Source organism: Paramormyrops kingsleyae, chromosome 2 (assembly GCF_048594095.1).
Source record: "Paramormyrops kingsleyae isolate MSU_618 chromosome 2, PKINGS_0.4, whole genome shotgun sequence".
Lineage (NCBI taxonomy): Eukaryota > Metazoa > Chordata > Actinopteri > Osteoglossiformes > Mormyridae > Paramormyrops > Paramormyrops kingsleyae.
The window spans coordinates 15,273,260-15,300,816 of NC_132798.1; the positions used below are offsets into that span (position 1 = coordinate 15,273,260).

Sequence of the window (27,557 nt, forward strand, 5' to 3'; positions counted from 1 at the left end):
ATAATGCGGATTCTGTCCTGACCGCGGAACACTGGACCAGATCTTCACCCTCACAAGGATACTGGAGGGTTCATGGGAGTCTGTCCAACCAGTCTACATGTGTTTCGTGGACCGGGAAAATGCATACGACCATGTCCCTTGGAGGGACCTGTGGGGGATATTTCAGGAGTATGGGGTACAGGGCCATCAGATCCCTGTATAAACGCAAGAGATTGGGTCACACTGCCAGCAGCAAGTCAGACTCATTCCCGGTGGGGGTTGGACTCCTCCAGGGCTGCCCTTTGTCACCAATTCTGTTCACAATTTTTATGGACAGAACTTCTAGGCGTAGCCAAGGGGCGGAGGGGATCCCGTTCAGGTGCCTCAGGATCGCATCTTTACTTTATGCAGATGACATAGTCCTGTTGGTGTCATCGAGCTGTGACCTGCAGCATGCACTGGGGCGGTTTGTAGCTGAGCGTGAGGCGGCCAGGATGAGGATCAGCGCCCCAAGCCTGAGGCCATGGTTCTTGACCGGAAAAGGATGGATCGCCCTCTCCTGGTGGGGGATGAGTTACTGCCTCAAGCGGAGGAGCTTAAGTATTTAAGTATCTCGGGGTCTTCTTCAGGAGGGAGGGAAAAAGGGAGCAGGAGATTGACAGACGGATCGGTGCAGCGTCGGCCGCGATGCAGACGATGTACCGTTCTGTTGTGGCGAAGAGGGAGCTGAGTCAAAAGGCAGAGCTCTCAATTCACTGGTCGATCTACATTCCCACCCTCACATATGGTGACAAGCTCTGGGCAGTGGCCGAAAGAACGAGGATCTAAAGATGGGGTGAGGAGCTCGGACATTCGGAGCTCCTCCACATCGAAAGAAGCCAGTTTAGGTGGTTCGGGGATCAGCATTATGAAAAATTGGTAAAGCACTACGTAGCTAGGGGTAAACGTGATATTTACTTAACAGTGACCTCATTCACTGTATAGTTCACTTTATATAAAATGTGTTTGCCAAAGGTTGCCCAAAGATCCCGGATTAAGGAAAGCTTGGCCCATAGCTGTTCGACGGAAAAGATATGGAGCCTAAAGATACCACAGCTCTCTGTAACTGTCATTTCAAGGCAGGTGATTGTGACAGAACTGGGCAAATTGTACATCTGAAGGAATGTGTGATCGCTTATTTTTGTTAACTTTTCAGACCATCTGAACAAGGTTAGCGCATAACATAGTCATAAGATTAGTGTTTTGGTGTGGTAAACAGTGTTAATCAATAGTGTAGACTAATTGTTATAATGACCATACAGATCATCTCATAGCAACATAATTGGAATTACCACTAAAGCTGATATTGAATGTCCCTTTTATATTGTTCTAACATTGATTGTTGTGGGCAGGGTTCATTTTATTCCATGTCTATCTGCATATAATTGTCACATTATTTAATTTAAATATTTATACCTTGTTTCATAAAAGTTAAGTAGATTATCATATGGGAAGGAAATAATCGCCAATCCCTATCATTTCATATTATGTGTGGATATTTGATTTGTCAAAAAGTTTTGTGTATAATTTTGCTAAAATTATAAGTAAACATACATTAAGCTGCATCTTTTAGTTGCTAGATGTAACTCCCTATGGGGTGCATTTGTAAAGGTACTAAAAATTTTGTACTTGCCACTTTTTCTATTTTCAAAATTGTTTATCATATGTAAATATAAATGGTATGTCTATATATAAATATTACATATAAATGGTAAATGTAAAACTTAAATGTAAATCTAAATATAAATGTTGAATATAAATGTTAAATTAAGAACATAAGAACATAAGAAATTTACAAATGAGTGGAGGCCATTCGGCCCATCAAGCTTGTTAAAATCTTATCAAGGTGTTAAAAACTTATCTAGCTCTGATTTAAAGGAACCCAGGGTTTTAGCTTCCGCTACACTAGCAGGAAGACTATTCCATACTCTGACTACACGCTGTGTAAAGAAGTGCTTCCTCAAATTAGTTTTAAAATGTTCTCCCGCTAATTTCCACTTATGGTCACTAGTTCTAGTATTTAAACTAATATTGAAATAGCCATTTGGCTGAACAGCATCCAGACCTGTTAGAATCTTATATACCTGGATCATGTCCCCCCTTAGTCTCCTTTGCTCAAGGCTAAACAGATTCAGCTCAGCTAACCTCTCCTCATAAGACATTCCTCTAAGACCAGGAATCATTCTCGTAGCCCTCCGTTGCACCTTTTCTAAGGCAGCAATGTCCTTCTTAAGGTATGGTGACCAAACCTGCACACAATATTCTAGGTGGGGTCTTACCAAGGAATTACAGTATATAATCGTAGCATCACCTCCCTTGACTTAAACTCCACACACCTAGAGATATAACCCAACATTCTATTGGCCTTTTTTATTGCTTCCCCACACTGGCGAGAGTGAGACATGGAAGCATCAACATACACACCGAGATCTTTCTAATCAGCTACCTTTATTTCAGTGGAACCCATAAAATATCTGTACTTTATATTTCTGCTCCCTGCATGGATTACATTTTTATATGTTAAATTTCATCTGCCAAGTATCAGCCCATTCGCTAATTAAATCCAGATCCCGTTGTAGCCTCTCTGCTGCTAGATCAGTATCTGCTACACCACTCACCTTGGTGTCGTCTGCAAATTTAACCAGTTTACTGTATGTATTGGTGTCAATATCATTAATATAAATTAAACACAATAGTGGTCCTAAAATTGAACCCTGCGGTACCCCACTATGAATGCAGGCCCACTGTGACATTATGCCTCTAATAACTCGCTGCTTCCTGTCAGTTAACTAGTTTTCAATCCAAGCTGCTACAGTTCCTAAAATCTCTGCAGCTTTGAGCTTAAGCAAGAGCCATTTGTGTGGGACAACATCAAAGGCCTTCTGGAAATCTAAGCAGATCACATTGTAGGCCTTTTTGTGATCAATTTCATTTGTAGCTTCCTCAAAGAACTCAAGTAGATTCGATAAACAGGATCTACCTCTCCTAGATCCATGTTGGCTATCCCTCAGAATGTTATTTGCATCCAGGTAATCTACCGTTTTCACTTGGATTGTAGCTTCAATTATTTTTCCAGTAATGCTAGTTAAACTGATTGGCCTATAGTTTGCTGGATTACTTCTATCCCCTTTTTTTGAATATGGGTGTTATATTAGCATGCTTCCAATCTGAAGGTGCCACACCCGCAGATAACGATTTCTGGAATATTAAAGTTAAAGGTTGGCTAATAATATCCCTCATCTCTTTTAAAACTATAGGTAAGATGTCATCAGTGCTCTGCGACTTATATCTAAATATCTAAATGTTAAAAGCAAAACTTAAATGTAGATGTAAAAATAAATGATAAATATAAATGTTAAATGTAAATATAAATGTTAATTGTCCTTTAACTTAAACATAAAACAATAGTTATAATCTTTAGAGACGCAATAATATGGAGGATAAAACTGCTGAAAGAAGTGCTCAAAAAAGCAAGATAGTTATTACAGGAAAAACTTGTAATGAGGGCTTTTAAAATCGTTGTTTTTGGTTGCAGCAAGATGAAAACAAAAATCCACGTGAGTTTGTAACTCACCGCCGCCACTATCCCGGACACTCTGAATTTTCGCGCGTCCAATCACTGCGTTTTGCTTTGTAAACCGGTATTCTATTGGTACGTGTGGTCTGCTATTACTTCTGGCTCGCCCAATGGCCGGCGCCGTTATGTGAGCATCTGGTTTCGCGGGAAAGTGCTGGAGTCTCTCAGATTACCCGTGAGCCATTCAGGACACTTCCAGTACCCGTCCGGCTACAACTACTTCATCGCCTTTTAACTGTTCCAAGTCATTATCAAGACCACAAGTGTGTTGTAAATAATACAGCTCACTTTTTTGAAAATGAGTTTTAATTTGGAAAGATTCCGGTACCAAGGGAATGAACGCAAGAGGAAAGATCGAGCACTGACTCAGGATCGCAGCGGCTCTGCAAAATCCAAGCAGGACAAAGAAAACAAACCAAGTATGGGACCTTAGCTACTACCAGCCCACCACTGGAATTAATGGCGGACATCGATATCCGTTTTACTTAATCCTTGGAATGTCTATTTCCTATAAAATCATCTCACTTTCTAGAGGCAAAGTAAATCAAAGTGAATGAATAGCCAGCTGTTGTGAGCATTTTAACCTTGTATAGTGTCGGTGCGTCTAAATCTGCGCAGTTTGATATTATTGAGGTACGGCTATATTAATTGTTATCGTTATGGAAAATAATTAATATGGAACTTAAAATCTAAAGTGTTTTTTTCCGAGTGGTGTACCCCGCCTGGGTTATGTGCGCTGTTAAGTAGGTCTGGAGGAATGTAGTTGCGTGAGATCATCTCCTGGTGACCTGAAAGCATATCCTGCCCTTTGTCCTCTTCCACAGGCTCCACAGCCCCTGGAACGATGCAAGGACAGCAGACACCAGAGCCTGACTGCCAAGCCCCAGTGTTAAAGTGAGTTGGTCCCTTTTGTGGGGTTGGGGTTTCTGAGAGAGAAGAAATGTATTAATATTACTACCACTGCTGTGCCCTACAGTGACCATTCTTCCTGGCCTTTATCCATCTGCCCGTCGCTTTGTCACCAGGGCTGTGCCGAGAGGTCAAGGCTGGTTTGAGCTCAGTCATTGCACTTGTGATTTTTTCACTGCCACATCCTCCCCTTGTCCCTGATATGAACCATAAAGTAATTTAAGCTTGTTTGAAGTCGCAAACCCAGTGGGTTCCTTGTTCTGTCACAGTAACAGTGTGCAGGGGGCAGCGTGTGGCTCAGTGGGCTAAGCCTGTGTGCCTGTAATTAGAAGGTCGCTGGTTCAAACCCAGCCTTAGCACGTCTGCGGGTCCTTGAGCAAGGCCCTTAACCCCCAGCTCCCTGGGCGCCCCAACAGGTAGCTGCCCAAAGAGCAAGCTTTAGGAGGTGTAAAAAAGACGATTTCCCCACGGGGATCAATAAATATATCCATTATTAATAATAATAAGTATTATTATTATTAACCCAATCAAATGACTCCTTTAATCATTTAATCTTTTGCTGTGACTAGTCTTATCCCCAGTGCAGTGGAAATGTCAATTGGTTTCAAAGATTCTTCTGTGTTGACATAGTTGAAATGAAAACCGGTGAGACAGCCTGTGTGTTCGCTCACGCCGTCGTCTTTCGGTAGAGCCGCTCTCGGCATTCTCTGGATGCCTTAATGCTGACACTCGCAGTGACTTTCTGCCTTTTCTGAAGTTCAACGTATTCCGCATAACCGAAAATGCTGGTGATGTTGAACTCGTGGCGCTAGTGGACTGTAGCTCACCGTTACGCGCTGCCGAACTCACCAGTTCTGCCCTCCTCTGTGCTCAGGACGTCTGTACAGACTGTGGAGGCGGTGGAGGAGTGGGAGACCTCCAGAGAGTGGTACATGGGTGATGAGGAGATGGAGGAGGTAACGCCTCCACAGTAATGTGGCTCCAGCCTGCTTTGCAAACATTAGTAAGCTTCCTATTGGCCGGCTTAATATTAATTAATATTTTTGTTTTAGGGAATCAGAACCCCAAGCCCCCTGGATCTGACCATGGCTTCCTGCTTGACGAGGCAGACAGACAAAGGTATCTGGTCTTGCCAGATCAGCTGGGCCTGCAGGTGTCCAAGCCACACCCACTTTCTGTTTTTCTACCTACACTGGGGTGTCCGTGACAGTTAACCGTGTCTTCACCCTGTCCCGGGACCGTGGATATGTTTAACCATTGGGGTTCGCTGTTTTCCACTGCACCCCTTTCAGGCTGTCAGCAGAATAGTCATATGTCCATGGGCCCTTGAGCAAGGCCCTTAACACCTGGCTCCCTGGACACCACTGGAGGTGGCTGCCCTTCACTGCCAAGCTTGTCCTCACCTGCATGTGTGTGTTTCGTGGGGGGTCTGATGGGATAGGGGAGAAGAGAATTTCCCCACAGGCATCAGTAAAAGTGTCATGTCATCAGTTATTCCGTAATTTTGAAGATCATACATTTCTTTTTGTCTTTGCAATTTGCTCAAATAGATCTGTGTGATTATATTACTTTTAAGCCCATCAGTACAGACAGACATGGACATTTAGCATCAGAATTCCCTCATGGTTCTGAATGACCTCCTTCGTCCGGCCCTAACAGTTGCTCGCCTTTCCTCTGTGAGTCATCAAGCCCCTGCTTTGGTGACTGCAGTGTACACTGTGTTTTCTCGCTCCAGGGTCTGCCCAGAAGCAGAAGCACGGTAGTGTTGACAGCAGCGACTGTGAGGAAAGCGCCAATGAAATGGAGAGACCCGGCAAGAGGAAGAAGCAGGACACCTCTACGGCTGGTGTTGACAGCGGCGACTGTGAGGAAAGCGACAATGAAATGGAGAGACCCAGAAAGAGGAAGAAGCAGGACACCTCTACGGCTGGTGTTGACAGCAGCGACTGTGAGGAAAGTGACAATGAAATGGAGAGACCCAACAGGTGGAAGAAGCAGGACACCTCTACGGCTGCTGTTGACAGCGGCGACTGTGAGGAAAGCGACAATGAAATGGAGAGACCCGGCAGGTGGAAGAAGCAGGACACCTCTACGGCTGGTGTTGACAGCAGCGACTGTGAGGAAAGCGACAATGAAATGGAGAGACCCAGAAAGAAGAAGAAGCAGGACACCTCTACGGCTGGTGTTGACAGCAGCGACTGTGAGGAAAGTGACAATGAAATGGAGAGACCCAACAGGTGGAAGAAGCAGGACACCTCTACGGCTGCTGTTGACAGCGGCGACTGTGAGGAAAGCGACAATGAAATGGAGAGACCCGGCAGGTGGAAGAAGCAGGACACCTCTACGGCTGGTGTTGACAGCGGCGACTGTGAGGAAAGCGACAATGAAATGGAGAGACCCGGCAAGAGGAAGAAGCAGGACACCTTTACGGCTGGTGTTGACAGTGGCGACTGTGAGGAAAGCGACAATGAAATGGAGAGACCCGACAAGAGCAAGAAGCAGGACACCTCTACGGCTGCTGTTGACAGCGGCGACAGTGAGGAAAGCGACAGTGAAATGGAGAGACCCGGCAAGAGGAAGAAGCAGGACACCTCTACGGCTGGTGTTGACAGCGGCGACAGTGAGGAAAGCGACAGTGAAATGGAGAGACCCGGCAAGAGGAAGAAGCAGGACATCTCTACGGCTGGTGTTGACAGCGGCGACTGTGAGGAAAGCGACAGTGAAATGGAGAGACCCGGCAAGAGGAAGAAGCAGGACACCTCTACGGCTGCTGTTGACAGCAGCGACTGTGAGGAAAGCGACAGTGAAATGGAGAGACCCAGAAAGAGGAAGAAGCAGGACACCTCTATGGCTGCTGTTGACAGCGGCGACAGTGAGGAAAGCGACAGTGAAATGGAGAGACCCGGCAAGAGGAAGAAGCAGGACACCTCTACGGCTGGTGGCACCCTTGCTCATCGCGCAGCACACCAGGTTATCTTGCCTGGTCCCATTTAGTGCCGCCTCTCTCAGCTCTGAGGATGCTGGTTATCCGTGGAGCTGGAAAACAGTCCCACTGTGACTCTGAGACCAATGCCAGGGTCTGCAAGGGTTTGATAGGCAGCATAACTTTTTGCTAGATAAGGAATGGATGAATGAATGTATTTGTTGTCAGTCTACAAGGTACAATGAAATGGGAAGACGATGCTTGTTGGTGCAAGAAGGAAAATGTCAGGAAGGATACAAATACAGAAAAAATAAGATGAATAGTGTATAAGATAAACATAATATAAATGGGTAAATAGAATATAAAACTGAATATAAAAGGAGTGTAAAGAATAAGTGTAAACAATGTAAAAATGAATAGGGAAAATTTGACAAAGATTAGGTGTTAAAATAAGTGACTTATGTGCTGTGCGGTTAGGTGGCTCCGTCGGGCCAAGACAAGAAGGCACCGTCATCGGTGGATCAGGGAATCATGGTCAGAAAGCTGCAGAAGGTCTTTCCTGAGCTCGACAGGGAGGTAAGTCTTCCAGATGCATCTCAGAACGTCTGCCTGCCTGGTTCCCCCTCAGCTGGATCCGTTAACTGCCACTTGCCCCTACTGTGACCTCGCAGGAGCTGCGAGACATACTGCAGCAACACAACTGGAACATGGAGCAGGCCTTGGATGAGCTGTACCTGTCCTCTGATCTGGGTGAGATTCCATTCCGAGATCGAGAGACTGTTTCTGGGAAAGGCCTTGTCACAGAATGGCTCGTCGTGGGTATTGCTTTTGTTATTTTTGAGGTTTAAATAAATGTCAGCTCCTGAAATGACAACCTAGTCAATGAGTATCTGTTTTTCTGTTAGTTTGTTTTTAGCACTTACACACAATCACCTATATCATTTTTAGTGCTTTTCTACCCTCCTGGCACACTTGTGCTCCCGGGCATTTTTTATCGTCTATATGTACGTTTTACGGATCTCATTGGTTGCAGTCGCAGAACCTCAGAATTCTGCTAGCTACGTTCCATGACAGTGAAAGCACGCTCTGTTTTTGTCTCTTGTTATCCTTTGACCTTATTCTTTTCTACGACCGTGACATTATATTCATCACATGCTGGATATTGTGACGCTACTCATTTGCTCTGCTATTCTCGGTTTGTCCTGCCGTAGACGAGCCACCCAGCTCTCCTGAAGTCCGCGTGACAAAACCTGTCATACAGCAGCCTGTCACTGTGGCTCACAGGACGGGCAAAGGGGCCTGCCCCCGCAATGTCACCAAAAAGGCTGACAAGAGGGTCACTGCGGCCAAAGCCAAGAAGACCGGGCGGAAGGCGCGGGGCGGAATGACCGCAAATACTTCCGACAGCACCTCTGAGGAAGAGGGCAACAGCGATTTTGAGGACTCCTCGGGTGACGACTCAGACAGGACTGACACCATGGACTCAGACCTGAAAGCAAGCATCGTGAAATTCTTCCAGCAGGCCTCAATGGACGAGCTGTCGCTCATCCGCTCATGCTCTCAGAAGACGGCGCAGAAGATCATCGAGCTGCGGCCTTACCGCTCGTGGCGTGACCTGGTAGGAGAGCCACCATAGCTTTCTTCGCCGTTCTGGACCAGTTGCATTTCTCTCTCCTTTAATGCTTTCATTATTTCCTGATTTTTTTTTTTTTTATTATTCTCTTTGCACACACTTGCTGACATATCTTCCTATATAAAGCTGTGTTTTGCTCAGGTGAGTCTTCCCCAGCTTAGGAATGGGTGGCCTTACCCTTATTAGGCTCCCATTGCTCTCCCTTCTAAGCCAATGGCGTTGCATATAGGGTCATGTGACCATCTGTGGCGTGAGGGTTCTTGGGGAACGGGCCGTCTGATAGGCTGTTGCCACTTTCAGTCAGGCTGTGTGTCATGCCTGTGGGAGAGAGGAGCCGGTGAAGGCAATCGGCGCGGCAGAAGCTACACTGCAGACTGAGCACTTCTTAGCATCTTGGATCTGGATCTTGCTTGTTGGATTACACACAAAAAATGTTCTCTTTTTTTGAGGGATAATTTTCCCTGCGAGCTTAGCTGCATGCCTGTGTGGCTCTCTGACTGTCAGCCCTCCTCGCCGCCTGGCTGCACACCTGGGGCAGCCCCGCGTGCCGCTGACGGACGCGCGATGCTTTCCTGATGCTCGTAAGTCTGCCTTCCTTTAGCTCCCAGCCTGATCCTGTGTCCAGCAGGCAGCTCGCTTAAGTCCCTCAGTCAGCCCTGCCGCTGTAGCCGTGTGACTGAACTTGTAGGAGTGCCGGGTCAACCTGCAGGGGGGGCACCAGCATGTGCGTAGTGTCCAGTGGGGCGGGGGCTGTATGCACACAGTCTTGTGGGGAGCATTTTCCCATTTGTGCAAATGTCTGGTTCTGCTTAAAGTTCCTGATATCACTGGGCTCTCGTCTTTAAAGGTTCCTGAATGCTGTTTCTGCTGGGTCCTGTGTGGCTTTGCTCGATCCCAGACACTGACCTCCACAGGGCCACTGCGGCCGGCTGCTTTCCGTCATGGGTCTGATCTGCGACGTGGGGGAATCAGTGTGCATGTTTAAACGGGTGTTTGCCTCTCAGTGTTTGTCTGAATTGCTGCGCTGTTCAGACTTGAACCCAGACGAGGTATGAGGACAGAAAGAGCCTCTTGCAGGGATTATTTGGACACACAGAGCAGAGCTATAGTGAATAGAGTCAGAAAAATAGCATTGTTTTCTCTCAATCTCTTGTGACTTCATGCCAACTGAGATTTAAACAACCTTCAGTCCAAATTGTATGTGTAGTAAATGTATTTCATGCCCATCATGGTTATGACTCATTGTAAGTAATTACTTGGGTAAAAAGGTTTAAAGTGAGGGGATTTTACCAAAGCAGGAAGTGGGTGTTTGTTCAATGCTAGTGAAAGTCCCATTCCCCAGTCACATTAACATTATTGGGGGGGGGGGGGGGGGCTGTTAGCAGCCTCAGGCAAGATGTTTCCCTTAGTTGGGCTGTTGTACTGCTGTTCTGTTGGTTCATTGTGCTTCTGTTTTGGCCTTTTCGCTGCATTTGTTTGTGTTTTCACGACAGTTAAAGAGAGAATTAAGGATGGCCAATCCAAATTTTTTTAGTTCTGGTCAGATTCCAATGCACAGCTGCTGATATTGGTACAGATTCCGATACTAGAGCTCTTTTTACTTTAATATTTTAATATATACTCTATATGTATATATTGGTTTTTAAACCAGTAAATACAAATAACAAAAATGTATGCCAAATTTTTTTAATTAGGCTACTACAAACATACATAACGTACTGTTCCCCCTCATTTGTACATCTTGTTTTAAGTATTTTTGAGGCATTTTGCAGTTTAATTTGAATGTCTTCCAAGCGAGGATATGCAAGTGGCGAATGCTTAAAATGTCCCACAGTGTTTCTCCCACTGCCAACAGCCTCACTTACACTTCGCTGCGATCGCAGTCTCTCCTGTATCACAAGCTGTAGCGAGTGTGCAAAACAGCCCAAGCTAGCGACTCATCCATTCATACATCCATTCATACATCCATTCATACATCCATTCATACATCCAATCATTCATTGCTTTTTTTTTGTCTTTCACAATTGCATGGGCTTTCTTTAGTGGAATTTCCCATTAAACACTACTCCCACCTCTCAAGACTTTGCTTTTACAAACATTGCAAATCGCTGTGCTACTAGTTGTTGTTGTCGTTGTTGTCAAGATCATAAAATACTTCTGTTATCTGATGTTCTTTCACTCCTCCTACTGCAAAGGGTATGCACATGACGTCAGAGCAGGCAGAAGCCACTGCGCTCACACCCACTGAGTGGCAGCCTTAGTGTTCAGCTTGAATGCTGCAAGAAACACATCTAAAATGGGAAAAGAGCTGTCGGGTGACTGATAATTCAAATAGTTTCTATTTTGTGTTAAATCTCTCTAGAGACGTCCGACACGTGTTTAGTTTCGATACCTGTTGAGCAAAGTAGGTCTGGATCAGCACCAATACCAACCCGAATATCGGATCGGTAGATCTCTAGTAAGATTGTGTTCGTTTGTCTTGCTCTGAATATTTGTGTCCATTCGAGCGAGCATGAGATTCACACAAGCTGTCAGATGGACTCTCACCTTCGACTCGCGCCTCTTGTTTAAGAAGGAATCATCTGGGGGGAGGGGGGCTTTGCCCAACTTGCGCGGTTTAATTATTTTATTCATGTTGTCATGACCCCGATGATGCAAATGAATAGATGGTAATGTGCACCCCTTCTATTCTGGTAGAAATGTCTCCCACATATAACCACAGCCTCTCTGCAGTCAGCTATACCGTGCTGCTCCTCTGGATTTTGATGAATACCTGAAGAGCAGCTTCCCCGTAAATGGACTCTGAGATCCACTTGGTTCTCTGTGCTCACATTGTTCCTCCGAGCATTGCCCTTTGGTGCCTTCTGCAGCACTTGGAGCCTTTAAGAATAGGTGACTTCACACAAGAGCAAACATTGACTCTCTATTCATTCTGAAGACGAAAGGCTGAAGATCTATAAAGACCCTGCTTCAAAATTAGAAACCGTCATGCACTGGATGATTAATAACTCTGGCTGCTATTAATGGACTTCATCCACTTGAGGATCAGACGCCGATAAAGGACTTTAGAAAACTGCCCTGAAAAGACGATCTGGAGAGTCGGGCTTCACCAGCAGAGCCAAGGTGAAGGGAAGGCGCTGGAAGGGGAGCTTCATCTTTTCCCAGACAGATAACCGTGACCCAAATCTGTGAGCTTTGCTGAGTGCGGTTTTCCAGGCATGAGTCTGCCCTGTGAGTGATATGGTGAAGGTAGCAGTCACAAATTCCCCACCCCTGTCCAGGGGAGCACTGACATTGTTGCCGGAGACTTGGCCTGCTCCTGATCGATTCAGAGATGACGGCAAAGCTCATGCATTCCGCTCCATCGGCCGCACCTGCTTTTCTGCTTTGCCGCTTCAGGGTGAGCTGGCAGAAAGAGGACTAATTTTGATGGTTACATTTTCAAAGTAGCTCATACATTACCTATAAAATCCACCTCTCAGTCCTCTGGTTTTGGCCATAAGTGACTAGCAGAGTATAAAAAATGATGCCTGTCGTCTTGGCTGCAAACACTAGTAAACTGGTTACTTGTTGTAATTTAGATTAGGCTTGGGAAGCATTTTTCATACCATCCTGGCACATGAATTTTTAATTTAGTGATTTATTGTCATTGTTGACGCACCACAGTGCACAACAACAAAATGTGTCCCCTGCATTTAACCCATATGTGACATCGTGACATAGCAGGGGGCAGCTAATTCAGCGCCCGGGGAGCAGTGCTTGGGGGCGGTACCTTGCTCAGGGTACCTCAGTGGTGCCTTGCTGGTCGGGGAATCGAACCTGCAATCTTTCAATTATGAGTGCGCTTCCCTAACCATGAAGCCACCCCTGCCCACACCCACATATGGTGGTTTATGGTATTTTCAACACAGGATTTCAAAATACCACGGTATACCGCATTTGCCGTGGTACCGCCCAGGCCTACTTTGGGTGATGCGTTCTGTAAATCTAGTCACTTGGGATATGCATGCGTTTTATGCATCAAGCTTCATCATGCCTGCAAGCATAGCTTCGTATTTTTCCTGGAATCACAGGGGTGCCGCCGAAAGCCGCTGTTCCCCCGTCCCTCCGTCTGTAGGAATGGAGCCTTTAGAAAGCCAGCTGCATGGGCTCTTGTTTTCCTGCGTGTCTTTCTCAGCCACCATCTGCCCCGCGGTGCCTGTCGGGTTTCGGCGGGCCGCCCGTTTGGCACGCGTCTGCCGGCCGCGGGGAGGTATTCCTCACTGCTTGCGAGGCTCTGGGCTTCCGTGCCTGCCGACAAGCCTGATCTTGCGGCTGTGGGTGGGGTTACGGTGGCAGTACAGCTGCCTCGCCTGCGGCTCTTTGTGGGGGGGTGAAGGCGGGTCTGCCACGGTCAAAATCTCCCAGTGTGCCGGCGTTTTAAAACACTTTAGATTTTGGTTATGATACCAAACTTTGGCAGCTGTTCGTCCTTTTCCAGGTGTTGGCTGCCTCGACATGATCTTTCTGCATCCTTGAACAGAAATCGCTGCCCGACTTACACCAGCATCCCACCCCTACGGAGCAGCCTTCGAAGGCGTCCCAAACATGGCCGCGAATGTGTGTTTTTAGGGTCTGATTATCTTTTGATACGAGTTTTATGCATGTTGAGTTTGTAAGGTGTCCTGCAGTGGCTCATCAGTTAAGAGGGTCTCAGTCAGGAGTGACCCCAAGCGTAACATTACAGACCCTAGAAGACTATGTTACGGTTCTGTGATTGTGGCTCCCTGCCTATAATCACAGACTGACCACCCCCATTGGTTCTGTGACAGATCCAGAGCTGACTGTGTTATAAGTTAACTTTAGCCGGTCTGCCTCTAGAAATTTAAAAAATTTTCATATGCCACCTTTCATAATCGTTGCACGAAGTGTGTGTGGCTGTACATTATTACTTCATGTATGGTAAATGGCTCATGATACAGGGGAAGCGGAATACAATGGCAGCAGACAGGGGGGGGGGGGGGAGAACCGGCTGGCCAGCCACCCCAAGCATGCTACCATTATGCAATAGAAAGAAAATGATCGTGCGTATATAAATGCAAGGCATGAACTGATATATTTAGCATTTAATAGGGGTTTAACAGTGCACAAAATTCATGGTTAGTGCAATTTTACTACTAGGGGTGTAACGATACATCGATTTGTATCGATATATCGATTCAACGGCAATTATCCGATGCATCGATGTGACCCCATAAATATCGATACATACGTTTTTATTTACATGGTCTACACCTGGGGTGCCCAATACGTCGATCGCGATCTACTGGTCGATTGCAAAGGTAGTGTGTGTAGATCGTATGGCATAAAAAATAGAGGATGGGTGACGCGTTCAACCGCGCCAGCTGCTGCAAGCTACCGAGTTGCCTAGTTAACCTCCAATTTATTTCTACTAAATTTAAGAAAGGGTGTAAAAATGAATGGGGGAGCTGGACCAAGAAGCCAAAAACAGACCACTTCCATACGGAATGGGAGGAGGACTGTATTATTTCACCATGTCATATTCGAAGTGCATTTGCCTCATCTGTCAGTCTACCATTGCTATTCCGAAGAAGGGAAATGTGGAGCGGCATTTTCGGACTGTTCATAAAAACTACGACATTAACTTCCCTCCGAAAAGCGAGCTGAGAAATAGAAAGGTGAAGGAACTTAAAATCCCAGTTCAATTCAAAAATACTTTATTTATCCCAAAGGGAAATTAATAATAATAATGGTAATAATAAATATTAAAGAATACTCAATATTTTTATACATTTTTATAGATTTCATGACCTGCTCGTCCGATCCTCATGTGTGTCACGCCCCCTCATTACCTACGCGTCCTACCCCGATTGTGATCACCTGTTTCCTGTTATTTCGGCTGGTCTCGTGTATTTAGTCCGCATCTGAGGCCGTTTTCCCCAGATCCGTCATTGATGTTTGTCGCCGTCTGCCCTGTCTTTCCCTAATAAAACGCCGGTTCCTGCATCCTCGCCTACCTGCCTCGTCCTTCCCCGCTTCCTGCCTGTTCGCCAACCAGCGATCATAACAGTAGATCATTCTGACTTGGACGTGGACTTAAATACACAGAACTAGACGAAACAATAAGAAACAGCTGGGAACAATCGGGATTGCACACGAAGTTAATGAGGGGCGTAGCACAGGAGAGGGTCATACGAGCAGGTCATGACAGTTATGGACATAGGCCTACTTTTTGTTACACTTTTGTATTTGTCTGGAGAAGACTTGATTCAAAATAAAAATTATTCACCATGTTAATCTACATCCATCCAAAGTTTTTATTTTTACCTTATTGCACTTTATTTTTTATTTTGCTTGATTTATGAGACATACTTGACTACACTAGATTTTGTTTACAGTTCCCAATAAAATATGATAAAATGCTAATTATATTTGCCTTTTTTAATTCATTGAAATGTAAAGGATTGTGTGAAATTTCATCATTTCGACTACTTTCCCCAGTATCGAACTGAATCAAATCGTATTGCATCGTATCGTGGGAATTTCTGAGATATCAAAAAAAATCGAACCGTTAGCTTAAGGAATCGATACTGTATCGTATCGCGAAGAAAGCTGTGATTTACACCCCTATTTACTACAGCATGGAAAACTATTTGTTCTGAAATTTTAATTTTTTAAGTTTTGAGTGGGCAAAAAGACTCCAGTCTTGTGGAAAGTCTGCTATAGCAGCAAAGGGGGACCATCTGCACCTGAAAAGGAAAATGTTCCCCAAACCACCAATATGAATGACTAAGCAATTCACAGGTGCAGATAGCATGTTTTCCACATTGAATATCTACTTGTGAATTTAGGTTCCCTCCGTATCAAATGAACCAAACTCTTCATGGCGAATTTGTGTACTGCCGCCGGAGCCCTAGCATTGAAGTCGTCCGTGTGTGTCTGATTTCTCTTTTTGCAGGAGAGGGCATTCCAAGAGAAGAACAATCTCTCCGACAGACTCCTGTCAGGTTGCAAGGTGGTGCTGAAGGAGCGATGGGTGGTGCTGGAGCTGATGAAGAAGTGTGAGGCCATAGCCGGCAAGATGATGAAGGACTTGGCTTCGCTCATCCAGGGAGGTTCGGCCTCCTACAGCCAGCCTACCATTCTCAATAGCAAGTATGTCCCCTTTCAGCAGTGCTTCTCAAACTGGACTCTGGGGACTGTCTGGGGACTGTCTGGGCTTCTCCAAGGACCAGACTGAGGAACATTGCCTTAAGGCCAATTCATACTTTTCCACGTGCGCTTTCAGTTGTGGACGAGGGGACATGACGTAAACTTCATTGTCAGGGGTTGGCTCTGGACGACTATGGTCGGTGCACGTGTAGTCCAGATTTTTAACAGAAAACTTGCGCATCCGTGCGCATCAATTGTGCATGTGCAAGATAATTGATACACTGGTCTGGCCAAAAAAAAAATCATTTGAATTTTTCGTTGGACCACCTTTAGCTTTCGTTATGGCGCACATTTGTCATGGCATTGTTTCCACAAGCCTTATGCAACATCTCACCCTTTATTTTTATCCAGATTTGCATTTATTTCTCACCAAGATCCTGTATTGACAAGTGAGTTGAACCTCCATAAAGCCTCCTTCAGCACATCCCAAAGACCTTCAATGAGGTTAAGGTCACAACTCTGTGGTGACCAAGTCATGCATGAAAATGATTCCTCATGCTCCCTGAACTACTCTCTGACAATTCGAACCCAATGAATCTTGGCATTCTTGGCCTGGAATATGCCCATGCCTACAGGGAAGAAAAAAATCCATTGATGATGGGTGAAGGTGTAACCTGGCCATTCAGTAGATTCAGGTACTCAGCTGACTTTACTTTATTGCTGCATAATGTTGCTGAGCTGTAATAATGATCCAGTCTTTGGCTCTTAAGTTTTTGCTGATAAAAATTCAAATGACTTTTTTTGACCAGGCAGTGTATCAATTAGTGGTCTACGAAAAAAGAATACAGTAAGGATAGTTGTAGACATTATGGTGAGCAGTTGTATGAGGAGGGTGAAAGATTTACCCATTTCACTACACTCCTTGTATTTGTGTTTGTTGCAAATACATCTGCCCTGTCCTGGGCTGGTGGAACATGCTTGCTGTATGCATGCCCCGACCGCAAACACCCGCATCCGCAGCCAAATGTAGTATGAACACAAGTTACCATGCGGACCACCCTCCACAGCCGGAATGCGCGCGCGGAAACGTAAAGTGGCAGTTCTGCTTTAGATGAAGCCCATTTTCCCAGCATGCACTGGGACACTCTGGCTCAGTGATGGGGTTGACATGCACGGTTCGGGCGCCGTAAATGAGACGCGTTTTTCCTCTCCTTGCTACAATGTCAGGATGCAGCTGAAGCCTTTCCAGCTGGTTGGCCTGCACTGGCTAAACCTGCTTCACCAGAACAAGCTGAGCGGGATCCTCGCCGACGAGATGGTGAGAGACGCCCCAGCCATCTGGCGTATCGCGGGAGACCCCCGTGTTACATGCATACTGCTTGTTGTTTATTTTATCTCTGTTGTTTATTTTGTATCTTGTAATTATTCACTGTCTAATTATTAAGCGATTTTTTTTTTTTCCCAGAAATCACGTTTTCCAGACCTGGCAATTTTATGGGTGATACAAAATATCAGAAAGTTTTGGGAAAGTCATGGGATTTTTGAGAACCGTGTTTTTTCCAGTCAACATTCGCACTACAACCCTGTCTCATTCAAGCAGTTTCTAGGTTATACTTTGCGTGTCAGTGCTACTTGTGGGCATGGAAGGCCGTTGGGGTAGAAGTCGAGAGAAAATACGTCTCCACATGGCATTTCTTCCCCTCCAGCCACATGGCATTTCTTCCCCTCCAGCCACATGGCATTTCTTCCCATCCAGCCACATGGCATTTCTTCCCATCCAGACAGGGTATTTTTCCCCTTCTATACGTTGCTTTCCTATGGAGCATTGGCATTAGAATACGTATTTAAAAACGGTGGTAACATGCATTTTTATACCGCATCAACACGGTACAAATGTACGTGTTAAGAAAGGCCTTTCAGTACTAAGATACACCTAGAACAATACTTTTCTATTCAAGGGCAAAGAGTTCAGTCTGTAGTGCAGTATTTGTTACTGTATCATGCCTCTTGTGTTCTTACTACCATATGATATTTTAGCGCTTAATCATAACCAGGATAACCACTCACACAAAATCTGCAAAAATTTCAACAGGGGTTTGTTGTTTTGTCTGATATGCTGAGTAACCTGCCTAAATTGGAACAAGTGAAGTTAACAGTAACAATCTATGTAAATTTATCAAGTTATAAAAGTTTGTGCTGAAAGAAATCATTTTTGCGTGCCATTATAATTGCCCATAATAAGCACGATATATGCATTATAAATGTGTCACAAAAGAATGAAATTAAATTTTGAGGTGTACCCAACCTGTTGTACAATGTGTAAAGTTGAGATATTAGATGCTATAAACAAAAAGATGTGTGTTTCATACATTTAGTGTGGTCTTGTGGACAATGCTAAAAGAAATTTATGTTTAATATTGTTGACTTCAAGAGTTGAATGTGGGAAGACCATATGAAGTCCAAATATCAGACTCGACCAGAGACGTGAGCGTGCATGTGTGCGATTGTGGTGTTTTTTTAAATGCCACAGTACATTTTGCATAAACACTTAATGTGCTAAATGTGGATAAAGGTCGCTGTGCTGTGAGTACAAGCTAGCAGAGAAATTTAGATACAGAATGTGTACGATTCACATTAGAGTATCAGACAGTGTGAAAATAAAGACGTACGTGTGTGTGAGAGAGAGAGTCGGTGTCATTCACGTGGTTACTGGAAGGAACACATTCAATATATAAAATAAACACAAAAGGTATAAAGTCATTTCTAGCTTATAATTCCATGCAGATGCTAACAGTTGCAACCCCCCCCTATGGACCTTCCTACATGTTTACATGCAAAGTGCACTGTGGCATTATTTGTTTATGGCATTGTTATTATTGTTATTTTAACTTTACACATTCTATAACACGTTGGGTACACTTCAGGTTAACATTACCTCGTTCTTACATTTGTGATACGTATATCGTGCTTATGTCACATTAGGGTAATTATTACACTGCGCATAATTTGTCATTTAGCACTAACTTTTGCGACTCTGTAATTATTGTTTCCTGTATGGAAATGTAAGGAATAAATTAATGACTGTCCATCTGGTAATAGCTAGAAAAGAGTCTAGTGTGGTTAATAATTATTCAGCTTGCCATTCATTTCCCAGATGGAAATTAAACTGCAATTTTTTTGATAGCTTTTGTCCGAACAGAGAAAAGCAACATGCATATCTATATAATATATGCAATGGAAGGTACATCCAGGATGAATGCAAGGTCATAATACCTGGTTCCTCTATACAAAGTACATGTTTGTAATGTAATGATGACATTACTCTGCCTGAGTGGGTTGAACAAAATATCTTTCTTTGAATCGATTCTTGGAAATTTAGCTTGGAGTCCTGGATAAGTCATGAAAAAGTCATGGAAATTTGTTGTTTGAAAAGTATACGAACCCTGCTAAAAGTCGGAACCTGTGCCAACAAACATTTCCCCTAGACTCGGCCGTGTGGCAGTAAAGGTTCTCAGTCTGAAGCTTGGCAAACTTGCAAAACTTATTGTAGGGCAGATTTGTATTTGTTCGCAAATTCAAGTCCCGGCCTGATTTGGGATGTTCAGTCATTGTAGGGAGAAAGTCTTGGGCCCGTTTGTGATCCAACAGATATCAGTACGTGTGTGCACAATAGACACAGTTCCGTGTGTTGAAGGATTGTCAGGACGCACATGGTCGACTGCAATGTGGACGTGTCAGACATCGCTGTTGTGGCACCCTTACGATAGCTACCTGTGATGCGACTCGCCTTTCCGTGAAAAGTCGCGCAGCTGTGACTCTCAAAAGATGTGGGTGTGGTCCATGTGGATGGGGTGCTATGCGTGCCCCAGGGACAAAGGGTAAGATATTAATCCAACCATCCATGCTACAGATTCTTGAGAACAAATGTCGTTTATATTCAAAATTCACCTTTTTTTTCTCTCTGTTTACTTAAAAGATAATTCCACCAGTAACCGAGAGCAAGCCTTTCAGAAGGCAGTTCTGTTAAATGCTCTCTGCTCTGTTTCCTGGAGATTATTCCAGTTGTTTCTGGAAGTCTCTGGTGTCTAATTTATGTGGTCTGTTTAGTCACTGTTTTTTCCACCCTGTAACCCTTGCTGCATGTGCTTTTGGGGTATCTTTCTTTGACACCTTCTACGGTGACATTACTATTTTGTGCGTTTGCCAAGAATCGTTGTGGCTCTGAGAAGTTTAGTTAGGAATTATGTGGAAAAAAAACAGCCTGACTTGTGCATTTCACACTCCTTGAGCTGTGCAAATCCTGCAGACTGCAGCTTACTCCTGTGTCTGGTTGAAATTAAATGATCCTTTAATTGTCATTGTACAGGTGCATAGGAATTCTTTTCTCTTTCTGTACCAATTTGCACAATATCCACGTCCAGTCTGGTGGCTTAATGTTTCTGTCTGTCTTAATGTCCTGTCTTAAAAAATTATTTCTATATTACGTTTCTTGCTTTTCTACTTTTCATTTGCTCTGTGACCAACAAGAATGCTTTTAGCTCAGTATCTGACTGTACACGTCATACTTCTGAAGCTGACAATAACAGGTACTTTGACTTTAGTTTACACACACATCCCAATTCGCTTTCCTTTGAAGCAGAAACGTGCATATATACACGTGAGCGTGAAGCTTGGGACCAGAGTGCATGGTCAGCTGTTTATCTGGCAGATGTACAGCGTTTTTCAGGGTTAAGGACCTTGTTCAAGGGCCCACCAGCGATATGACAACTGCCAACCAGGGCACTGCAGAGAATTAAATAGCTCCAGGCAAAATGAGCAGGTGCTCGTGCCCAACCCGCGTTGAGATCACAGGCACTGAGGACTAACTGGTCCTTTATAAAACTAGCCATTTTTTTCCCAGATGAGATCTGCCATGACCCGGGTTCAAACCGGGGTTGTTGCGGCCACAACCTAAAGTACTGACCACAATACGATCATAGTGTGGCCCCCATCACAATGCGTTAGTGATACCGCGGGCTGCTCTGGAGGACGCAAGAGACACCGGCTCTGTCATTTTCTGCTTTAACAGGGTTTGGGGAAGACCATCCAGGCCATCTCCTTCCTTGCCAGCCTGTACCAGACGGGCAACAAGGGACCCCACCTCATCGCCGCGCCAGCCTCCACCATAGGTAGGCTGCTGTGCCCACCGGCTCTCTGGGGATATCAAGTGCCGAAACGCCAGCGACGCCATGTCCTCTCTCGCCGCAGATAACTGGGTGCGTGAGCTGAACCTGTGGTGCCCCAAGCTGAAGGTGCTGCCTTACCGAGGTGAGTGGCTGACTGTTGCTGCACGGCCCATGCTCTCGGAGTGGCTGTGCACGGGAGGAGGCTTTATAGCGGTCATGGTGACCTTCAACACTGTGGATATAAAGGGTTTGCTGTTGCCATTGTGGGACCTTAACTGCAGTTTGTCATGCTAAACTTCAGATACTGGGTTATAAATCATAAACACATAAGTTATTAGGCACCAGAACAAGATGTAGTGTTGATCTGCTTTATGATGATGACTGATATGTCTTCAGGTAATTTCGAGGAGCGTACATGCCTACGACATGACATCCTCCGCCGGCTGGTGGACTTCAACGTTATTATTTGCACGTGAGTCCATTATTCACCTTCTGCAGCCTTTCATGGTGTTTGCCTTTTGTTCAGCAGTCCATTTTGACTCATTCCAGAAGTCCTTTGTTTTGGATCCACCATCATGTTGATGCGCAACATTTTTTTTCTGTGTCGTCACATCATTGCCCTGGCAGGTACAACATGACCGTCGGAACCTCGAGCGACCGCGGTTTCTTCCACAAACTGAAGTTGCAGTATGCTGTGTTCGATGAGGGCCACATGCTGAAGAATATGAACACGATGCGCTACTTGCATCTCATGGAAATCAATGTCAGTGCATTTCAGTCATGCTTGGGTGAAGCGTGTCGGATGGAGCAGTGTCTCTCGACCTGGACCTCAGTGGACTGTTGGGGCTGCCCGAGGACTGGTTTGAGAGACACTGGGATAGTGTATGGCTGGATTTGTCCAGATGTAGATCTTAATATCCCCTCCACACACCCCACATTGCAGGCAAAGTACCGGCTGCTCCTAACCGGAACCCCCCTGCAGAACAACCTCCTGGAGCTGATGTCACTACTGAACTTCATCATGCCCTCCCTGTTCTCCAGCAGTACTTCTCAGACCGCCAAGTTATTCTCAGCGGTATGGAGGCACTACGGTAGACTTTTTTACGGCAGAACCAGTCATTGTTCGGAGTTGACGCATCGTCATAGTGAACTTGTTGTCCTGGTTCTGCTAAAGTTTCAGTAGGACCATGATGTTATTCAGTAAATGAACTAATAAAAATATAAATTCTTAGGTTACCTGTTTACTTCTACCAGCCCATGTTTGGCAGTATGTTGCTAGCGTTCAGCGTTCAGTGCTCAGTAGTCAAGTTTAGTTGTTGGCTTGATCTTTGCCAGCATTAAGATACCACTTCATTCTCTCTGTCCATGAGCTACAAAGCAGGGCCCAGACATCCAGGTCAGGACACTGACTCATGTTGTTTGTTAGAAATCTTCAGAGCAGAGCAGCTTTGAGAAGGACAGGATTGCTCATGCCAAACTCATCTTGAAGCCCTTCATCCTGAGAAGACTCAAGAGCGAGGTTTGGTGCATGCTGTCTGCCGTGATGCTTCTCGTAGACAACTGTCTGCCCTTATGGGGAATCCTGCTCGATCGCTGGGTCTTCTGTTCAGGTGTAACATGTCTGTCTGGCGTGATGCTATCTTCATCTCTGTAAAAGCTGAGTACCTATGAAGCACTGACTGTGTCACTTTCAAGGCACTAATGTCTTCTGATACCGCAGGTCCTGAAACAGCTGCCCGCGAAGGTGAAAAAGGTGGAGTTCTGTCCCATGAGTGAGAAGCAGCAGAAGCTCTATAGCACCTTCCTGGAGACGCTCAAGTCTTCTGCCGTCGGCAAGCGTAGGTGTTGGCGTCCCGTTTCAAGTTTGAGTGGTGCTTGAATGGGTGGGCGTCAATGAAGGAATGACACTCATACCCATGGTCGCTCCACGGGACTTTTCTGCTCTGGTCCACCAGCAAAGTCGCTGAACTTCATGATGATGCAGCTGAGGAAGATGGCGAACCACCCCCTGCTCCACCGACAGTACTATACTAGTGAGAAGCTTGCAGCTATGAGTCATCTTATGCTCAAGGTGGGTGGGGGGGGGGGGGTCTGTCTACTGGGTCACATCCACCATCATAATCAATTGTGATCTTAAATTCCTTGGATTTGTTTTCCATGAGCCAGATGAATTCTTTTTTTTTTTTGTAAAAGTTGGTCAATGAGTTGGTCCTCAGTGGACTGTTGGGGGTAGGCAGCCCTGATCCTGGACTGCTGGTATCCAACAGGTTTTTCATCCTATCTGCTCTCTGATGAGCTTCACCTGATATCAGGCAGATAGTAACTCATAGGATAGAAAACCTGCAGGATACCGGCACTCTAGGATCATTGTTGCCTCCCCGTACTCTAGACAATGAGAATATGAACAGTCTGAGAGAGGAGTTTCCCCAACACCCTCTACAGGAGCCCACGCACCATGACGCTGACCCCGCCCTCATCCTGGAGGACATGGAGGTGATGTCTGACTTTGAGCTGCACTGCCTGTGCCAGCGGTACCCCGGCCTAGAGAGTTACCAGCTGCAGTCGGACCTGCTGTGCGACTCGGGCAAGTTTGCCCTGCTCACAGAACTGCTGGCTTCCCTGAAACAGAAGGTGAGAGGGAGAGTCCAGCCCCATCACAGGATCAATGAGCCATCTGGCCCCAAGTACCAGAGGGAAAGCTAAGAGCGCCGACATTGTAAATGCTGGGTAGAACCCACCTGAGATACTAAACATCCAACGTTCTATCTCCCCTGAAGCTCCATCCTCTCCGCCACATATGCACTTGCCTCGCCTAACATTTACTGAAGTAGTTCAGCCTAAATGCCCATCTTCAGAGTCTCTGTGGGATGTGGGCGCTCCTTATCGGCCAGGCTGCCCACTGGCAGATGGGGCAGTGTCGGGTGAACGAGGCTGTAGCCTGGTCAGAGGGACTCCATTAGGACCTGCTGGTGTTGCCTCCAGTGCTTTACTGATAACATGAGTGCCTGTGCAGAAAGCAGAGACCATAAATCGTAATTAAGTGAAGCAGGTGCTTATTTCTGCCACTAATTCTGTTTACGGTCAGTAAATGAATTTTTGTCTTGCACGTTTTATTGTCTTTTTTTTTTTTTTTTTTTTTAAGATAAACAGGGAAACAACTGGCACACAAGCAATTCCGCAGCAATTTGTTGTAACTGTGCATATGCATTTATTTTATGAGCATTTCCTTTGCAATAACAAGATATTAGCATGCATTTTAACATTTATACCACAAATGAAGTGGGAATTAGCCGTATAAAGGTGAAAGTGCACACTAATTTCTTGTCATAGCAGTACAACTTTGTGTTGTCGCAACAATAAATTGCTGTCTGTGTTGCTTTATGTAGCGAATGTGTACTTACGCACCAGTTATGCTGCATCCCTAATGATGAAATTCTTGTCTGTTAATATGATGAAAGACCCATCTGATTGACGATGCTAACGGACATTTGCATGTCTGGCCCTTTGGCCTTTTGGTTTTACTGGGGCTGTACAGTGTCTGCATTTGGCATGATAGCCAAAGAACAGTGACTGTGAAGAACAGGGCTTCTCAGACTCTGACTGAAGGTCTGCATCAGATTTTGGTGGTCTGGAACGATTTTCAATAACAAAGCAGCATTACATAAATTTTAACGCATTAACAATAATCTTCAATACAGACATCAATATATGACAATATTGGGATTTTTTTACCGCTCACTGATCGTTTTGACTCCGTCATGAGGAGGGGATTATGACGAGTTATGTGTGTGTGTGAAATTTGGTGTTCTACATTGTATTTTTTACTTCAAACCTCTTTAACCCTTTTAACATTAACCATATTGATGCATTAGGTGTATGATCGGACGGGTCCCGATTAACTTGTGGTTCGGTCCACATCTGGACCACGGTCCACACTTTGAGAACCCCTAGTGCAGAAACTGGTACCACAGACTAGCAGCTGGATGACATGCCGTAACTCATTGTTGGTCTCACTCTTCCAGTGACCTCGGTAAATGTAGCAGGTGCCAAATGCCCAGGCACGTTCTTCAAAACATTCACCTAGAGGCAGCTAACATTTGGGTATTTCAGGCAGCTTGTTTGTGGTCAGATGAGGAGGGACCCTTGATGACCTCTTCCTCCCTCCCCTCTCTCCTTCTCCTCCTTCAGGGGGACCGCGTGGTGCTCTTTAGCCAGTTCAGGACAATGCTGGACATCATGGAGGCCTTCCTTCAGCAGCTGGGACACAGTTACATCCGCATGGATGGCTGCACTCCCATAGCAGACAGGTGAGTCATCCATCCATCCATGCATCCATCCATCCATGTGTCGTATAATACTCATCTTGGTTTATCGCAAGCAGCACAAGGCTGAGGTAGACCCTGGATGGGATGCCAGTTCAAAGGGATCATGTTCAGCTAAAATACAACTTGTCAGGGTTGTCTGGTGTAGAATTGTCTTCTAGCTTTAGACTAGACCCTAAAGTCCAAGGTTTGTAAAGGACAGTTTCAAATGTTCCACTACTATAAGGTTTCTTCCAACTCTGTTAAAAGGTTGCTGGCTTTTTTCTCTACAGCATCGATCAGCTGCAGTGCAGATGCTTATTTCCCTACAGAATTTCTCATAAACCAAAATATTTCCATCTCCTTCTGTCACACCCGGTTTCCCATCATCAGTGGGATGCTCCATCTTACCCAAAGCCTTGGTGTGTACAGCAGATCTCCCTATGCTGCCTCTTCACTGTATGCCTGCCTGTTTTTCTGCTTCCTGTTGAAGGATCGTCCTGATCGACAAGTATAACAACACCTCGGAGATCTTTGTGTTCCTGCTGTCTACTCGGGCCGGCGGGCAGGGCATCAACCTGACCTCAGCCAACGTAGTCATCCTCCACGATATCGACTGGAACCCTTACAACGACAGGCAGGCTGAGGACTGCTGCCATCGCGTGGGCCAGACCAAGTAGGGCCAGCCTGGGAGGGGCTTTAAGGAGGGAGAGGGGGCTGCATTTGGGTGAGCATGGAGTGATTCTGATGCCTTTGCTTTTCTTCCCATTAAAGGACGGTGCAGGTGTTCAGACTGGTGAGCCAGGACACCATTGAGGTCAACCTTCTGCAGATCAGCCAGAAGAAGCTGAGGCTGGAACAGGACATATCTGCTGCTGAGGAAGGTGAGGTTTTGGGGTGTATTCTGGGGATAGCAACCTGACGTAGGCCTGGCAGATAAGCTCTCCCCTCTATTTACGCCAGTCTGATTATCTGTGGGGCTTCTGTCCAGATGATGTTCTACTAGCAGTGCTGATTCTCTCCATCCCCAGGTAAAGAGGGGGACTTGTGTGAGGACATCGCCTCTTTGCTGAAGACCGTTCTGGGCCTGTGAGCACCTCACCTGCTGCCTGTCTTAAAGCTGCTTAACACTGAGTGCCTCCTGTGGATATTCAGTACCTGAGCTGTGAAGAATCTCAGCTCATGTCGGAGTGCTGCTGCTTGGAATCTGTTCAGTAGTTGAAGATGCCCTGTAGAGGGCATTCTGACTGAAGACATTTTTATGTTTGTTGGGTGCTTGTTGTAATGTCAGATTATGTATGTGAAGGTTACAAATGTTTATTCTCTCAAAAGCTGCTGTTTATATCGCCACAGCATTTGCATGTCAAATAAAGATTTTACAATGTTAATGGTGAGTTATTACACATACATTACCAGCGGAGTTGAACTTTTAATGGTTTAACTTTAATGATGGCTACGCTCCAATGAGCTGACTTGTCTCTGGCCAGTGAGATGAGTTTGGTCTCCGCTGTAAATCTACCAGTAAGTGACTTTTGCTCTGAAAGCGGATGCTTCCCCTCTGCCTCCTCCACTGTTACTTGCTTAGGTGCTGTACATCATTACTCCATTTGTCAAATGAAAATTAATTCAGTTAAATTTTCTCTGCTTTTCTCAAGCTGGCCACCGTGTGGCGCAGTGAGCAGAGGTCTCCCATTTACAGGTAGTCCCCAAGTTACGATGGGGATGCATTTCGATAACCCCATCGTAACTTGAAAATATCGTAAGTCGAGCGTATTGTATTGCGGTTTAAAATGTAAAGTTTAAAAAAAGACAAATTTGTAGCCTATATGCATTGTAAAGTGGAGTCATACATCTAGCTAATGCAGTTCAATAAAGTTTG

At 45.3% G+C, this 27,557-nt stretch overlaps 1 protein-coding gene across 3 annotated transcripts; it reads left to right on the forward strand.

Moving 5' to 3' along the window:
- The first annotated feature begins 3,728 nt into the window (after positions 1-3,728).
- Positions 3,729-27,066, forward strand: smarcad1a (SNF2 related chromatin remodeling ATPase with DExD box 1a). 3 transcript variants are annotated; one of them, XM_072706414.1, is made up of 23 exons: positions 3,729-4,014; positions 4,420-4,489; positions 5,379-5,460; positions 5,557-5,623; positions 6,240-7,474; positions 7,905-8,003; positions 8,099-8,177; positions 8,639-9,045; positions 16,019-16,215; positions 17,440-17,530; positions 21,281-21,380; positions 21,460-21,519; positions 21,774-21,849; positions 22,005-22,140; positions 22,321-22,452; positions 22,804-22,896; positions 23,098-23,215; positions 23,333-23,448; positions 23,820-24,008; positions 25,566-25,684; positions 26,172-26,354; positions 26,453-26,562; positions 26,710-27,066. In XM_072706414.1, the coding sequence occupies exons 1-23, from the start codon at positions 3,894-3,896 to the stop codon at positions 26,769-26,771; spliced, it is 3,942 nt and encodes a 1,313-aa protein (XP_072562515.1). In that variant the 5' UTR covers positions 3,729-3,893; the 3' UTR covers positions 26,772-27,066. The 3 variants fall into 3 exon arrangements, with proteins under 3 accessions (XP_072562515.1, XP_023692523.2, XP_023692522.2); XM_023836755.2 differs by lacking the exons at positions 3,729-4,014; positions 4,420-4,489; positions 5,379-5,460; positions 5,557-5,623; positions 8,639-9,045 and having other exon boundaries at positions 6,971-7,474; XM_023836754.2 differs by lacking the exons at positions 3,729-4,014; positions 4,420-4,489; positions 5,379-5,460; ... (3 more) ...; positions 8,099-8,177; positions 8,639-9,045 and adding an exon at positions 9,377-9,641.
- Positions 27,067-27,557: the final 491 nt, after the last annotated feature.

Excerpts from the sequence above, each read along its gene's own strand:
- smarcad1a (XM_072706414.1), top strand. The coding sequence starts at position 3,894 with ATGAGTTTTAATTTGGAAAGATTCCGGTACCAAGGGAATGAACGCAAG. Across the intron at positions 21,381-21,459 it reads CGCGCCAGCCTCCACCATAG|ATAACTGGGTGCGTGAGCTG; the intron begins GTAGGCTGCTGT and ends CTCTCGCCGCAG. Across the intron at positions 23,216-23,332 it reads GTCTTCTGCCGTCGGCAAGC|CAAAGTCGCTGAACTTCATG; the intron begins GTAGGTGTTGGC and ends CTGGTCCACCAG.